This window comes from Colletotrichum lupini, chromosome 10, assembly GCF_023278565.1.
Source record: "Colletotrichum lupini chromosome 10, complete sequence".
Lineage (NCBI taxonomy): Eukaryota > Fungi > Ascomycota > Sordariomycetes > Glomerellales > Glomerellaceae > Colletotrichum > Colletotrichum lupini.
This window is the reverse complement of record NC_064673.1, coordinates 467255-482635: the sequence shown is the minus strand read 5'-3', so window position 1 is coordinate 482635 and position 15381 is coordinate 467255. Positions and strand designations below refer to the sequence as shown.

General features: G+C 57.7%; 5 protein-coding genes across 5 annotated transcripts; 2 read left to right on the top strand and 3 right to left on the bottom strand.

The window, feature by feature from the left end:
• Nucleotides 1-43: 43 nt before the first annotated feature.
• Nucleotides 44-3608, bottom strand: CLUP02_17352 (AARP2CN domain-containing protein; the record flags this gene model as incomplete). Its single annotated transcript, XM_049296264.1, has 3 exons — nucleotides 44-3358; nucleotides 3416-3486; nucleotides 3542-3608. 3 exons carry the CDS (start codon nucleotides 3606-3608, stop codon nucleotides 44-46), a joined length of 3453 nt encoding a protein of 1150 aa, XP_049137488.1.
• A 1232-nt stretch (nucleotides 3609-4840) lies between these two features.
• Nucleotides 4841-5221, top strand: CLUP02_17351 (peptidase inhibitor I9; the record flags this gene model as incomplete). The annotated part of the gene is made up of 4 exons (XM_049296263.1): nucleotides 4841-4855; nucleotides 4918-4958; nucleotides 5011-5079; nucleotides 5131-5221. The coding sequence occupies 4 exons, from the start codon at nucleotides 4841-4843 to the stop codon at nucleotides 5219-5221; spliced, it is 216 nt and encodes a 71-aa protein (XP_049137487.1).
• A 162-nt stretch (nucleotides 5222-5383) lies between these two features.
• Nucleotides 5384-7157, top strand: CLUP02_17350 (uncharacterized protein; the record flags this gene model as incomplete). The annotated part of the gene is made up of 3 exons (XM_049296262.1): nucleotides 5384-5546; nucleotides 5598-5952; nucleotides 6005-7157. The coding sequence occupies 3 exons, from the start codon at nucleotides 5384-5386 to the stop codon at nucleotides 7155-7157; spliced, it is 1671 nt and encodes a 556-aa protein (XP_049137486.1).
• A 314-nt stretch (nucleotides 7158-7471) lies between these two features.
• Nucleotides 7472-12924, bottom strand: CLUP02_17349 (chitin synthase; the record flags this gene model as incomplete). Its single annotated transcript, XM_049296261.1, has 3 exons — nucleotides 7472-8849; nucleotides 8896-12576; nucleotides 12626-12924. The coding sequence occupies 3 exons, from the start codon at nucleotides 12922-12924 to the stop codon at nucleotides 7472-7474; spliced, it is 5358 nt and encodes a 1785-aa protein (XP_049137485.1).
• A 1397-nt stretch (nucleotides 12925-14321) lies between these two features.
• CLUP02_17348 (uncharacterized protein) lies at nucleotides 14322-15198 on the bottom strand (the record flags this gene model as incomplete). Its single annotated transcript, XM_049296260.1, has 2 exons — nucleotides 14322-14678; nucleotides 14857-15198. Coding segments are annotated over 2 exons (699 nt in total), but the record flags the coding sequence as incomplete, so codon positions are not given.
• Nucleotides 15199-15381: the final 183 nt, after the last annotated feature.

Genomic DNA, 15381 nt, shown 5'->3' with positions numbered 1-15381 from the left:
TCTTACTTGCTTTTTAGTCTCCCGTTTTCCGTGTTCCGAATATTTACTTTCTGCTGCGCTTCTGTCCGCCACCACCGCCTCCATCGTCGGCCGCCTGGCGCTTCCGCCCGTTCTTGCGCCAAAACTCCTTGCTCTCCTTCTTCTCCCGCGCCTCCTTCTTCTCGTCCGAGTCGGCAATCTTCTTGCGGTATTCTGCGCGCTTCTCCTCCTTCTTGGCGGCGCGCTTGGCGACCTTGTCGTTGCGGATCGTCGACAGCTGCTGTAGCAGGTTGCGCGCCGTCTTCTCCTCCTTGTTGAGCACCACGGCGCGCTTCTGCATGTACGTCTCCTTCTTCTGCTTGCGCTGCTGCACGATTTGCGACTTGAAGGGCAGCTCAGCGGCCAGGGCGCGCGGGACTCTGAGGGGGTTGAAGTGCCGCGTCTGGCGCTCGATCTTGCGGTACTGGCTGTTCTTCTCGAGGGGCGTGTCGATGCCTTCGTCGCGGCGGACTTGGCCGGTAAGACGCATCGCCTGCCACCCGACGAGGTTGGTGACTGGGTTGTAGAAACGGTGGGGCTTGATCGGGTACCAGGCGCGGAGGAAGACGATGTCGCTGTAGAGGATCTTGTCCTCGAACGTGGCGCGGAAGTGGCCTTCGGGCTTGGAGAGGGCGCGCTTGATCTGACCGCGGACGCCCGAGACGGTCTTGATGGCAGCGCCCTCGAACTTGGCGATTTCGAGGGCCGTGTTGAACATGCCCTTGATGAAGGCCGTGTTCTTGTGGATCTTGTCGGCGGTACCCGTGAGCTTGAGCTTCTTGACAATCTCGGTCGACTCGTCGACGCTGAGGACGGTGCCGGTCGCCGCGATGCGGAAGCCCGGGTTCTCGGGCGAGAAGGAGTTGAAGCAGACGAAACCCGTGCTGGGCGCGATGAGCGGGCCGTAGACGGTCGCGAAGCAGTGCGTGTGCTCGGGTGTGTACTTTAGCATGCGGTTCCTCGTCCGCGAGTCCGAGGTGCTGTAGATGGGCATGGTCTGGAAGCGACGCCAGCCAAGGGAGAAGATCAAGGGGTCGTTGGACTTGAGAATCTTCTTGTGCCAGCGGTGCTTCTTGATGCGCACCTGGACGAAGCCGAAGCGGTCCTCGGTCGGGGACAGGCCGCCGATGATGATGGGGTTGCGCGGGTTGAACTTTTCGACAAACTCGGCCGGGACGCCCTCGAGCACAATCTTTGCGTACTTGCCGGCGCGGTAGCCCTCGACGGCCGCCCGCTGCCGCTCGTCCAGCGTCTCGAACTCGGCCTTGTTGATGTCGAGCTGCTTCTGGATGACGGCCTTTTGCGCCTCGTACCAGTCGTCCTCGCCGAACTCCTGGTCGCCTGCCGCGCCTTCCCGCCTGGCGTTGGCTTTGTCGTTCATGAAACCCTCGCGGTCTTCCTCTTCGAAGCGTAGCTTGAGCTCCTCCTTGCGCTTCGCGTTCTTTTCGCGCTCCGTGTCGAACGCTTCTTCCTCTGTGGGTTCCTCCGCGTCCCCTCCGTGCTGCTCGCCCGTCTCGAGGTCCTCAAAGACACCGTCACCTTCATCGTCCTCGTCCTCCTCATCATCGTCGATGCCGTCAAACTCGTCATCGTCATCCCCGTCGTCGTCACGCATGCCCGCCGTGGTGAAGCGCTTCCGCAGAGCCTCGACGGCCGCCGCCTGCGACCACTTCGCTGCCAGATCTTGGTAGTCGTACACGGGTATCGATCTGTCCTCGACCTTGTCCTCCTTGTCCTGCTTGGACTTTTGGAAAAAGTCGTCGTCCTCGTCCGCTTCGATGTCTTCTTCTTCCGGATCCTCGCCTCGCCACTTTTGCAGCGCTTCGTCGGGCGACAGCTTCTCGTCGTACATGAACCTGGCCAGGTCCGGTGTGTGGTACGAGCGTCGCTTGCCGTGAAGCTTCTTTGCGCGCTCTGCCATGTTCTCCTTCCACTTCATGGCCGCCGCCTCCTCGTCTGAGTCAAAGTCCTCGTCGTCCATGTCCTCTTCCGAGTCCTCATCTTCGTCTTCGAGTCCCGATATTGAGCCGAGGTCCGAGTCGCTGTCGGCAAAGGCAATGTCGTCCTCTTGGGCGTCCTTGTCGGCGGTTTTCCGGAACATCTTGCCCAGCTTGCCCTCGTTGAACTCCTCTTCCACGTCGGACTCGCCCTCGTCTTCCCCGCTAACGAACCCCTCGTCGTCGTCCATCTCGGCGTCGGATTCCTCGTCGCGGTCTGCGAAGCGTGCGTGGCGCTGCGTCTTTCTGCCCGTGTCCTCCTCCTCGGCCACCTGCTTCAGCTGCTCGCCTCCCCGGAAGAGCTGCACGCCCTCCTCGGTCTGGCCCAGCAGCTTCCGCTCGCCCTGGAGTCCCACGATGAGCTCCTCGCCCTCGCCGCGCTCGCCGTCCTCGGCGTCCTTGTCGAGCGTGAAACCCTTTTCCCTCGTGATCCAGATGGCGTCGCCGTCAATCTTGAGACCGCTGCGGTCGGACATGGGGGCGTAGAGCTTCTTCTCCTTCTCATCCAGGCGTCGTCGTGTCGTCTTGCCGGTGACCTTGGCGAGGGCCTGTTCCATGGCGGGTGTCGGGCACGGGTCGGGCATGACCTCGAGGTTCGCCACGGTAAAGTCGCCCAGTCCCGGAACGTGAACTCTTTGCCCCTGCTGCGTCATGTTGGTGCCGCGCAGGTATCCCGACAACACGATCGACCGGTCGCACATGGGGTCCTCCTCAATCTTTGTGGGATGCGTGATGTCTCGGTAGCTGTCGATGATGGTGTACGGGTGGGAGTTTCTCCAGATTAGGGGGCGCGGGTTCTTCATAACGGACAGGAAACGGGAGAGGTTGTGGATTTCGCGGTCGGGATAACGTCCGTTCATGACACCAGAGAGGTAGAACAGGTGAGCGCCGGCGTACAGCTCGCTCCACAGCCTCTTCTTGAGTCGCTTCTTGGCGTCCCTCAGCGCCTGGGGTTTCCGGAACAGGTCAAGATGCGTGAGGATGCCAAAGACGTTGCCGGGCATACCGGTGGCGGCGAGGATGTTGAGGAACTCCATCGTCTCCATCTCGAATCCGTAGTTGCCGTCAATCATGAGGAGGACAATGTCGGCGATCTTGGCCATGTCGACCATGGCCTCGAGCTCATTGGGGCACTCGACAAAGGTCAACCGCTGCTTCTTGGAGGTGACGACGGTGATGGGGCCTTGGGGGTCGGACACGGTCTCCTTTGCGTATCGTCGGATCAGGGACTTGAGAAGGGTCGTCTTGCCGACACCGGGCGGTCCCACGATGGTGACCAGCCTCGGTGGCGGCTCGTCGGGGAGGCGGTCGACTTGCGGGACATGGAAGCGTCGTTCTTTGATCTGTAAAGGTACAAGTCAGTTGCTGGTATGCCATGTGAGCAAAAGGAAGGGCCGCACATCTGAAGATCTCGCGGCCGACCTGGCAAGCTTTCCGGGGTTAGAAAAGGCAAAGGCCTTTGGGTTCTTCTCTGCGCGCTCGTCAGTATTCGAATTGGCGGGTGGTCATAAGTACAGAAGACTCACCCCCAGTGTTTTGCTTCCCCTTTTTGTCCTTCGCCTTGCGGTGAGGCTTGTGTACTTGGTCCTCCATGACGGCGTTGCCCAAAGATGTTGGGAGGTCCTGCAGCTACACGACGAAAGACGGGCCTTGGGGTTTTTTTTTCTTTCGTCGCAGCGCTTCGCGCCTCGACTGCTATCGATCAAAAATTTGTTGCGGGTCTGGCTTATCTAATCTACCTACCGATAAGACAGTATGCGCCCCCACTTCCTCGTGTTACCCCTCTGTGCCCCTCCCTCGGAGATCGTCGTTGAGCCGACCCCACGATATGGGATCACAGTTTGCGGCATGGTCTTACACGATGATGTCTTTACGATTCCGGTTCTTCAATGTTTTATTGTATCCGGGTGTTTTGTGGAATGTCATGGACCACGTTGGATGAGGAGGTGGTTGTATACGACACGAAGTTGGCAAGGACTCATACATACCGGTACCTTCAGTTACGAACAGAGGTACATCGAAAAGGTAGAGCAACGGAGGCAGAGGGTTAGGTCAGCAATGACGGCATGGCGATGACGACCCGGTGGTGGGAGATGGTGAGAGATGGCCGGGGACGCATTGATTGGTTTCTGGGCCAAGTCACAAGACAATGCAAGGCTCCGCAATCCTCTGCGCACGCCGGCAGGATGATGCGTGAAGAAACGAGATGTATGAGGCGCCAGATCTGGTCAGTCTTTTCGCGTCTTATCTCGGCTGTGCACGTCGGTCGTGTTGTGGATGCGCTCTATGCGCCATAGATGCGTCTGAGGGATAACTTGTTGGTTGTCTGGCAGGCAGATGGAGGCGACCATCTCGGCTCAAGAGGCGCGCAAAGGTGGGATGACGTATTGCGTGTGCATAAGGGGAGCAATTCCTGAACAGTAGGAAGCAAGCAGATGCTGGTGCCATCCAATGCTTTACGTACCACACAGGCGTCCACACCCACGCGGTCCAGGGCAGCAGATAGGTTGCTGTGGTTGCATGGACCTTTCCCTCCACTCGCTGGGCCACCCACGAACCTTTTCCGCGTCACTGTTAGTTCCCGGCTGTACGCAGTAGGCAGCCCACCTCGAGTTCCCACACCCATCCCGTCACTGTCACTGGTGTGTACCGTCTAGAAGGTAGCACATCCCTTAGCAAACCGGGCAGGCATGAGTCCTGCCGGCTTGGTTATAAAGAGACTCTGCCGGCCTATGTCCAACCTGGGAGCTTGTCAACTTCAACCTCGCTCTTGCACAACCACAAACTACAACTCCCACCATACAAACCCAACCACATCCATCAGAATGCCTACCTACATTGTGAATACAGCTCCTTTACACTGAATACCACCGTCACCGTCCAGCAAGCTAACCTCTCCCAGGTCACCTGCAAGGAGGATGCCTCCGCCGACCAGGTCGCGGCGTAAGTCTTCTCGTCCACGACGATACAGATCTAAGAACTAACAGCAGACCAGTGCCAAGAAGCACGCTACCGACCAGGGAGGAAAGATTGGCCACGAGTACAGCCTGATCAAGGGTTTCTCGTACGCTCTCCCCCATGTCCCTCAGCAGTACAGATGACTTACGAACTACAGCGTCGAGTTCCCCGAGGACCAGATCTCAACTCTGGAGAGCCACGAGCACGTCAAGCACGTCGAGAAGGACCAGGAGGTCAAGACGCAATAGAGGGATGTATCGCGAGCGAGGGGCTGGCAAGCTGTACTTGATCCACTACATACCTTAGACTCACGAGATTCTTAATGGTTTACGCTTCACATCCTTTACTAGTTTTATTGTTTGTGACGCTTGGCTCGTAGCAACTTGCCTCGTCAGGGCAGCTAGGCAAACATGTTCTCTTTTGCCATAAAGGTCCTCATCCATACAAACGAGGTACCTTCCGTAACAGCATCAAGCGCTTGGAATCGGCCCCCGCCGACAGAGGTCCAAGTGTCTCACCACCCCCGGCGCGGGGCTCATGGAGAGCCCGGACCACCTCACCCAGGGGCCGTCGGTAGCCACTGGGAACCCCACAAAAAGGACAGTGCACAAACCACGCGCTAAGGTCCCAAAGCGTATGGTCTCATGCTCTTTCCGCTGCTGCTGCTGCTGTTACTGCCTGTTGCACCAGAAACCTCCTCCACCAACGGATTTCCCCTTGACCGTATCACTCCTCTTTGCAACATCGACAATGCCGCCATGATACCCATAGCGAGACCATTGAGGCCCAAGACGCCCCAGAGGATACTCGCACAACTCCATACTCCTTCAAACACTCGTCTGCTCTCTTCCTCTCGGCACGGTCACCGTCACAGTCACCGCCATGGCTCCTCTCACCACCTGTCTCGCGTCGACGACCACGAGATTGTCCAGCTCGCCAACAAGACGCAGCATCCCTTGAGCCTCACCGACCTGGTCAAGTACTGACACTCTTTGAATTTCGAATGTCAATCCAAGCACTAACATCGAAAGACACGGCCGCCCTCCTCTGAGCGAAAAGTCCTTGCTATCCTCGGCCAACTTCACCCTCTCCCTCCTCCCGATCCGCCTCGCCCACCGCATCCAGGCCCTCCGCAACCTACCCTATATTGTCGTCTCCAACCCCAACATCAGCCGCATCTACAACAACTACGTTCACTCCCTCTCCACCCTCCTCCCCTGGTGGACAAAGGGCGGCGATAGCGCTGTCCGCACTCTCGACGACGAGATACGTTTCACAGAGGTCCTCGCCGAGCTCGTGGCAACCCACACCGACACAATCCCCATCCTCGCCCGTGGCTTCCTCGAGTGCCGCCGCTACATCTCTCCGCAAGAGGTCACCCGCTTCCTCGACGAGCACCTCCGCGCCCGCATCGGCACTCGCCTCGTCGCCGAGCAGCACATTGCCCTGCACTACAGCTCCCAGCCTCACTTTGACCCCCAGGCCAGCCCGACCCCGTGCCCGGAGCAGCCCAGCTACATTGGCGTCATCGACACGGCCCTCAAGCCGGCCCACATCATTGAGTCCTGTGCCGGCTTCGTGGCGGATATTTGCGAGCTGCGGTACGGCGTACGGCCGCAGCTCGTCATCGACGGCGAGCCCGACACCACGTTTGCGTTTATACCGATGCACCTCGAATACATCGTCACCGAACTCCTCAAGAATGCCTTCCGAGCCACCGTGGAAGCCAGGGATAACAAGGAGCCCATCGTCGTCACCATCGCCCCGGAGCCGCCCCGACCAAACCAGCACCTCAAGATTGAAGTGCCCAAGGAGACGCGCGGCGAGTTCAGGAGCGACGCCATCAAGCCGCTCGAGGATAATGTCCCCGGCGTGACGATTCGCATCCGCGACCGCGGCGGCGGCATCTCCCCCGAGGTGCTACCCAACATCTGGTCCTACTCCTTCACCACCTTTTCCGATGACGACGAGTTTCCCGGGTCCGATGATGGTGGCCTAAATGTGATTTCTAGCGCGAGCGCTGGTGGGAGCTCGATTGCGGGTCTCGGGTACGGTCTGCCGCTGAGTCGGGCGTACGCCGAGTACTTTGGCGGTGGGATTGCTGTGCAGAGCTTGTACGGCTGGGGCACCGATGTCTACCTGCGGCTCAACGGCGTTGGCAAGATTCAGGAGCGGAGAACATGAGTAGACAGGAGTGAAAATAAAATCCAGTTCACACGATTCATAATGAAGGTCCATTGTCTCATAAAGATTAATTTGAACTACTAGGAGATGTATTATCCGGTGGAAGCCATCCGCGAATGTGGTGCCAGAGAACTACGATATGCCCCCAAATAAAGAGAAAGAAACATTGTAAACAAGATTTGTATCCAAGACATGCCCCTAGATTCGCAACGCCCCCAGTTTTTGTTTTAAAATGCCCTCATTATACGACAGAGATGAAAGCTGGCCCGCGTTATGTACGATTTGCCGTTAAGATGCCGATACACGTACACAGTCTACATGTTGGCCAGCTCGTTGTCAATCTGTCTGTCCATAAACGTCCTCCTCTCGCCGACGAGTCCCGTCTGCAGCCTCTGCTCGACGAGCGCGCGGACCTGCTTCTTTGTCACCGTGTCGAGGTCGACCTCGCGCAGAACGCCCTGGATGGCGTCAATGATCATGCCGTCGTCGGGTCCTTGCATGTTGCCGCGCTGGAAGTCGAAGGACGACGTCGACTGCGCGGCGCCGGCCTGCTGGCGGTTGATGCCGAGGGCCGACTGCGAGCGGTTGTTGCCGACGCCAAGACCGGGGGAGACGCTGGCCTGGCCGCGGAGGTTGGAGACGCTCGGGCGGCTGCTGGGGAAGTCCTGGTAGGGCGTCTGGCCGCGGTGGATGTCGTGGGCGCCGAGCGAGACCATGGACTGGCGGTTGGCCATGTGCTGGTCCTGGTGGTAGGGGCTCGTGGCGCCCGAGGCGCGGGCCATGCCGCCAAAGGGCGCGGGCGACTGGGGCGGGACGTAGTGGTTGTTGCGGTTCATGCCCGTGAGGACGGAGCCCTGGCGGACGGACGAGTAGACGGAGCGGATCTCGTCCATCTCGTACTGGTCGTCGTAGCCCATGTCGGCCTTCTCCATGTAGCCGCCGCGGCGGCCGGGGAGGTTGTTCATCATGGCGTAGTCGTCCCAGCGCTGGAGCGGGATGCTGCGGGGGTCGAAGCCTTCGTCGTCCACGGCGATGAGCTTCTTCATGCCCTTTTCTCCAATGACGATACGCGTGTTACCCCACGAGAAGTTGTCCTGGTTCCAGAAGGAGTAAATGGGGAGCGCAAAGTTGTAGATGGGGAAGGCGAGAATGTAGATGATCATCCATCCGATGTGCTGCCACTGCCGTTTCAGGATAAAGATGAGGGCTTGGAGACCGTACACCGCGGCGAGCATAATGATGGAAATCATGGGGAATTGTCCGGTCCTACTGGCTACGAGGTAGATGAGGTAGCCGAGGTAGAAGGTCGTCGCCGGGAGGATAATGGTACCAAAGAGATCAATAAAGACGATGAAGCGCATGCTGAAGCAGCAGAAACCGCACATCTCCTTGAGCTTCATCAGTTCAAACAGGTTGTGGATGGTGGAGTTGATCCAGCGACGACGTTGGGACAGCAGAACGCTCCACGACTCGGGGGCGGCAGTCTGGCAGTACGCGTCGGGGATGAACTTGAACTTCATGGACGGGAAGTACTTGGTCATGAGCGTCGTCAGGTAACGATCCTCACCAAGAGACAGCAGGTTCTTCTTGTGGAGGGTGTCGACGTCACACACGGCATAGTCGCGGATGATGTTGTCCGAGATAATGAGCGGCTTGCCCTTGTCGACGGTGCGCAGACGGTACATTGTGAAACTGACTGGTTAGCTTGGTCCTGCAAGTGAGAAGTGAGGGTACATACCATCCAGGCAAACATGTGACGGATCCGAAGAGAGACTCGAAAGCCTTGGCCAGGTTGTGGGAGATGAAGTACTCGTAGACTTGAATCATGGTCCACCAGGTCTTGTCATCGTTTTGCAGACCAGTCTCACCGCAGATACCGGCAATCTTGGCGTCGTTGGCACAGGCGGAAACCAGTCTGTTGAGCGAGTCTTCCCGGACACAGGTATCGGCGTCAATCATCATGAGATATTCATACAGCTCGGGGTCCACGCCGATGATGTTGTTGATCTGGTGGAACATTTCCAGCTCAAGCGGGGACATGGGAGAACGGTGGTGGACGCGGTTGAGGAAGCTCATCAGCAGAATCTGGGAGTCACGCTTGCCTCTGTTACCGGGCTTGGCCTTGCTCTGCTCGGATTCCTTGCCGCACTTGACAATGACGAGGTAGGGGACGACGTTGCCTTCGAATTCGTACAGACCAGAGTACACCTTGCCGTAGTTGAGTTGCTCGCTGCCCGTGCCGACAGACTTGAAGGGCAGCGCGGGCGGGTCAACCTTGGGGTCAACGCCGAGAATATCCAGGACAATCTTGGGGGTAGGACGATCGTTGCCTTCACCGACAATGACACCGTCGCAAATGACGCAAATGAGCTTGCGCTTGTTGTCGTACTGAAGGGCCGTCAAAGAGTCGAGCGCCTTTCGCAGCGAGTCCTCGCCTTCGGTATAGGCCGGTACTTGGCAAATAACAAACTTGTCTTGAGGAGCGGGGCGACGCTTGGAACCGAACTGCAGAGCAGCCAAGAACTTGATGAGAATGACGGCGCAGAGAATAATCGTCATGGCCAACATGATGTAGTTGTTGACCTGACACCTAGCGGAGTAGCGGAAGTCTGGAATACCCTTATAGAACAAATTCTTTGCGCAATTGAGACTGTTCTGGACGCTGGTGTTCTCGGTCGAGTTGCTGGCGGCGGCCTTGATGATGGTGTTCCATTTGTCGGTAATGTCTTCACCCGGGTTGTTCTCGACAGCGCTCATCATCTTGGTGTTAAGGAACTTGTACGTGTCGACCTGCTTGAAGACGTCTTGGGTGTGGTAGTAGTTTGTAAAGTCGTAGACGCCGCCGTTGTAAATCACCCACATGTGGCTGTTGTCTTGGCCGTCCGACTTGACGTCGCCCTTGTCCCAGACGAGATCGCCCTTGTAAAACTCCTTCATGCGCGGCAGCAGCTTCTTGCTGTACCAATCAGAGTCGCCGAGCGCGCTCGTACGGTCATCGGCCAGAGAGCCAGACTTGTGGATACCAATGGTGTACTCGGGGGTGGTGTTGGCCTGGAGTGCGGTGGACGAGGCGATTCCGAGACCGGGGCACACCAGAGTAAGGGGAGGCGGGAAGTAGTCGTCCATGTCCAATCCGGCGAATTGAATCATGTTGGCCTTGGTCGTCTCAATGTTGGTATCGGAGTGCTGCGTCTTCCAGAACTTGGAGACATCGTACACGCCACCGCGGAAGCTAACGTAGAAATCCGTCTCGCCCTGGTGCGTGCCGACTTCCGTGCTATCCCAGGCCTTATCAAAGTTGGGACACAGGAGCTTGCCGAACCCGATAATCCAGAAAACAATAGCAGCGTTGATGAGCACGATGAACCAGACCAAGGTGAACTTTTCACGCCAGGCCATGCGCACGTCGGGACGCTTCATGCGGCCGATGAGGCGCAGCGCAGGCGAGGGGATCCAAAAGGTCCAGAACCACACAATGGCAACCCAGAGACGGCGGTCCTTGTCCATGGTCTTCTCCTCGACGTGCTTGCCGTCAGCAATTTCGGGGTCCATCTGGCCGACAAACTCGCCCTCGTTGTTGTAAAAGACTTGGCCCTTGTAGGTGTCACCCTTGGTGCCGAGACCGTAGTCTCCGTTCTGCGCGGGACGCATGCCCGAAGGAGCTACGGAAGGAGCACGCATCGCGGCATTGTGAGCGAGGGTGTGTTGGGAGAGGTTGCCCTGGCTGGCATTGCGCTGGTGGGCAATGAGGTGATCACGGCTTCCGTTGGGTGTCGTGTCCAGCATGGGCGTTGGGAAGTAGCCGCTGCCGTTTGCCGAGTAGCCTGATTCGAGGTTGTTCACGGCCAGGACATTGCCCATGCCGGGGAGGTTGTTATCGAGGGGCTTCATGTCGAGCATGCTCTCCGCCTCCCACCAAGCGCTCTCACGTGTCCACACACGCTCCTTACCGACAATGACCTCGCCGTTGGTCCATCCGCGCTCGAGGATCCACGTCTCGATGCCCTCGCGGCCGTCTTGGCAGCCCAACGCAGCGTATCGCTGGACAAACTCGTCAATGTCGAAATCAGCGGTGAAGTCCAGGTTCTTGTTTCGCCTGTTGGCCCACTCGGGCAGCCTCCAGGAACGGAGCTGGCGGGAGACAGTGCCGGCTGACCAGGCTGAGTTGACGGAAGGCAAAGCAGCCAAGCTGGCGGGAGAGTCGTCGGTGGGGTGGATCGAGAGGTGGTACCACACGCGGCTGGAGCTGAGAAGCGTTGCGAGCTCGAGACGTCCAGCAACTCCGAGGTTGATGCCCTGGCCGGAGACCGGGAAGAGCAGCTTCTTGAGGAACGCGTCGTCATCGGCAGAGTGTCCAATCTTCTCGAGAACCTCTTCACGCTTCTCGAGCGCGTGCTGGCGGTCCTTGCCGGCGGCGCCAGACATGATGCCGAGCTCGTGGCCAACTTCCGCAATGGCCGTCTGCATCTCACGCACGACGGTGCTGCCGGCGGGAGACGCCTCGATGCCGTCAGCAATCATCTCCGAGTTGATGCCCACGGTGTCGTCAAAGATGCCACGCATGGTCAAGGCTTTGCCCAGGGTTGGGTCGGGGACATCCAAGATGGTGATGCAGACGGTGTCGCCGTCGCCGTTGGATGTGGGCGTGCGGGCACCACCTGCGATGGACTCGGTACCGTCTCTGATACGTGCCATCTGCGCGGAGATCGCCTGGTTGGCCTTGGAGATGACCCAGTCGACCAACGCCTCGTACAGACCGCCAACCAGCGTTGACCGGTCCTGCGTTGTACACTGCGTGGCAAGGGTCTCGGGATCCATGCCCAGCAGGCCGCTCACATCCTCGCAGATTTCGTCAAACACGTCCTCGTCCAGGTTGTAGTCGAGCGTGTCGCCGAGCTTGAGCAGGCCGGCGAGGGTAGAGATGAGGTTGCGGTACGCAGAACCCTTGATGCCAATGTCCTTGAGGGCGGTCCTAAAGTCATCGGCAGCAGCGGCATCGTCAGCCGTGGGGAGGTACGAGGGCGGGTCGTATGTGCCGGATCTCGCAAGCAGGGCATAGCTGGAGGCGGGCTTGAGGCCCAAGAACTCCCTCTCGGCGGGCGTAGAGACCGACGTCAATAGGTAGTAAAAGACGTCAAAGGCGCGGTACCCCGGTTCAGAGGGGATATTGAGCAGGCCCTTTGCGGTATCGATGCCGCCCTGAGACAGGGCGATGGCGGCTCCCTGGAAGTTACCGGTCAAGTTGAGCGTCAAGGTGACGCCGAGGGCAGCCTGTCTGGAAGCGGAGGGGTTGTAGGGGGTGGAGCATCTCAAGAAAGGCTGGATGGCCTCGAGTGACCTGTAGACGGATGACGGGATGTTGAGCGGCAGAGATGAGAGGAAAGGCGTGAGGACCGAGGGGCTCGATGTGTGAAGGGAACTACGCAGCATTAGCAATTGTTGTCTGTTGATTGGGGTTTGAAGCCTACCCAAGAATGATGCAGCCATCCTCAGCACGGCGGCGAGCATGTTCCCATGCTCTGGCACCGAGGGCAGGATCTATGGTGCCTCCTGTTCTTCCGTCCGGTCCGGCCTGTGCTGCGGTGAGCCATGTGTTTACGACAAGGCTGGAGCCAGCGTCCAACTTGAAGGGTTGGGATGACAGGTAAATATTGTGAATGGCGTTGAGGAGGGTCGTGGTGGAAAACTGCGAGGGTTGTTGGCCGGCACGAGGACCTCCCATGCCCTCGGAGGCCACCGAGTACATGGACATGCGTCCGCTCGCCATGGTGATGGGATTGGGTTCGTGATGTCCGGCGCGGACAAACACGTCGACGGACGAGACGCTATTCGAAGTCGGTGATGTCGTCTAGCTCGAGGTAAACAAGACGATGAGGACTGTCGTCAATGGGTAAGAATTGAGAAGGAAGTCGAGAAAGTCGTTCAGTGAAGCGAGTGTCTAGAAGGGTGTGATGATTAAGGTTGTAGGTAGCAAAAAGAGGCGTATTTCCTGCACGATTTGTCGACTGAGCAACGCGGGTTGGTGGTGTGTGTGATGAGGCTGCAGCTGGATTCTCTCCCTTTCTTTCTCCTCTCTTGCAAAACGCAAATATGGCGATCAACAAGCAAAGGCAAAATTAAAAGGAAGAGGATGTGTAACAAATTAGCGATAGAGTAGGCAGACCACCAAAACGAGTGAGGCGTCTGTATAGGAAAGAGGTTTGAGAGGAAGAAGGGCTGAATAGTCTCTCGGACACTTTCAAAATCGAGTGTCGAGTAAGAAGAAAGTGGCGAGCGAAAGGGGGGGAGACACTCAGAGACAGAGAATGACCTATTTTCTCTCTACACAGGTCCCGGAGTGTCTGGCAAACGAGCGTCCGCTAATAGGTAACGTAGCTAACAGGCACAGACGGCAGACACACAGCTCAGACAAGGCGGAAGACCTGGAGCGTGGGTCTCGTAATGATGGATAGAAGATGCTTCTTTTCGTACTGCCCGAAGTACCGGTCTCACGAACACAGTAGGAATAGATACCTGGGTCGAGGGATCATCAACACACCACCAGCCTGTCTGTAGCTTCCATGGCCAGGTCCAAAAATACAGTATGGATTCGAACGTGTGTGTGCATTGTTCCTCCCTCTCTTGTCCTTTCCTCTGGGCTTCCTTGTGTTGACCCCTGAACTGGGGCGGGCGAGACGGACCAAAGACGCATAGTCTCAGTCCAGAGGCCCCCGGCCAAATTTTTGCCATCAGAAGGGGAACCCTGGCGACGTTGCCGTCAAGCTCGGGTCCCTAAACTTAGCCCGACCGCATGTACCTTGCACCACGGTGGAATACCTGGAGCAGACCGTTCGGCTGGAGGCTCAGGGCTGCTTCGCACTGTAAAAAATATCGTTCCTATGCACGCTTCAGCTCCTCGAGGACTGCTTCACGACGGACGCTGACTATGAGGCTGGAGCTGGCCTGATGGCTGATGCTCAAGTGAGATCTAGGAAGCTCGTCAGCATGGAACACCAGGACGAGGCTTGGCTCCATCGATGCTTGAACAGAGACAGAGGTGCAACACGGCCAAAACCAGATTCGAACCCAAAGGAAAACGACGTGGATCCAAGTGCCAACCACCCCCGGTGATCAGGATCCAGCTGGAAAGGCCCCCAAGAGCCCGTCTCCACGAGTCCACAGTCGTCAGTCGCGCATCCTGTGGTGGCCAACGAAAGCCCCGGCTAGCCTGGCAATGACTGTAGATCTGGCCGCGGGCAGTCCTTTTCTTGGAACAAATACGAGCCCATGGAGACGAGAGTCGGCCCACCCATCCGATCGCACCGTTTGCCATTTGGTGCATAAGATGCCACTGTTGCTCACTGCTGAGAGAGGAAGTGCATGCCGACGCGAGAGCGGGTGTTTTCCAAGCGTCTGCAAGGCCAAGCAGGATTTCATCCAAAAGTTGATGCTAGCAATGGCATCACGGCGTGCTGCAGCGTAGAGCCTGCTGTGTAGTAGTATTGTGCTCCCCTGAGAGATGTTGCTGGTGCCGGCAATACTCTATCGGATCCACGCAGGTGCATCTATTGACTCGGTCATGGCGACCGTGATGGAATTGTGTTGTGATCATGCATAAGCTTTGAGCACAACGTCGTAAGCGTCCGATTTTGCCTGCAATGTGGTGGTGGGTGCAGCAACTCTCGCGGCAGACTAATGGAGCTGTGCATCTACTTCGTACACAGAGGATAGATGGAGGGCGGTGCATTTTGGTGTTGTTCGTATTGAGGCACTGAGCAGTGAGAGCATCTTTGTTGTTATCGCCAATTGCCGCTGACAGGGCCACCTCGAGCGGAGCCGCGATGGCGGGTGCGAGAGCAGCAAGACTCGAGTGTGACCCGTGACCTTCGTGTCTGTTGCTGACAGCATGATCATGGAAACTGAGCCATTGGTCAGCGGAGAGGAGAGGGTCGGATTTGGCTTGGCTGAATGGAGCGGAGTGGTTGGTGGTTGGTTTGAATGACTGCCATGATGGAGTCTCGGCGTGAGGCTGTGCCCTCGAGCGCCGAATAGTTGTTTTTTCCTCTATGGAGCGTGTGAGTGTGCAATTTTTATGTTCCCGCCAAACACAGGGTTTTCTGCTTTACCTTGATTTATGGACACACGCTATGCCCGCAAGGAACCATGAACCCCATTATCATGTGCTGCAGGTCTTTTTTTGGACCTTTTAGCGGCCGATGGGAACTCGCCGGCTGCTTTCAGATCC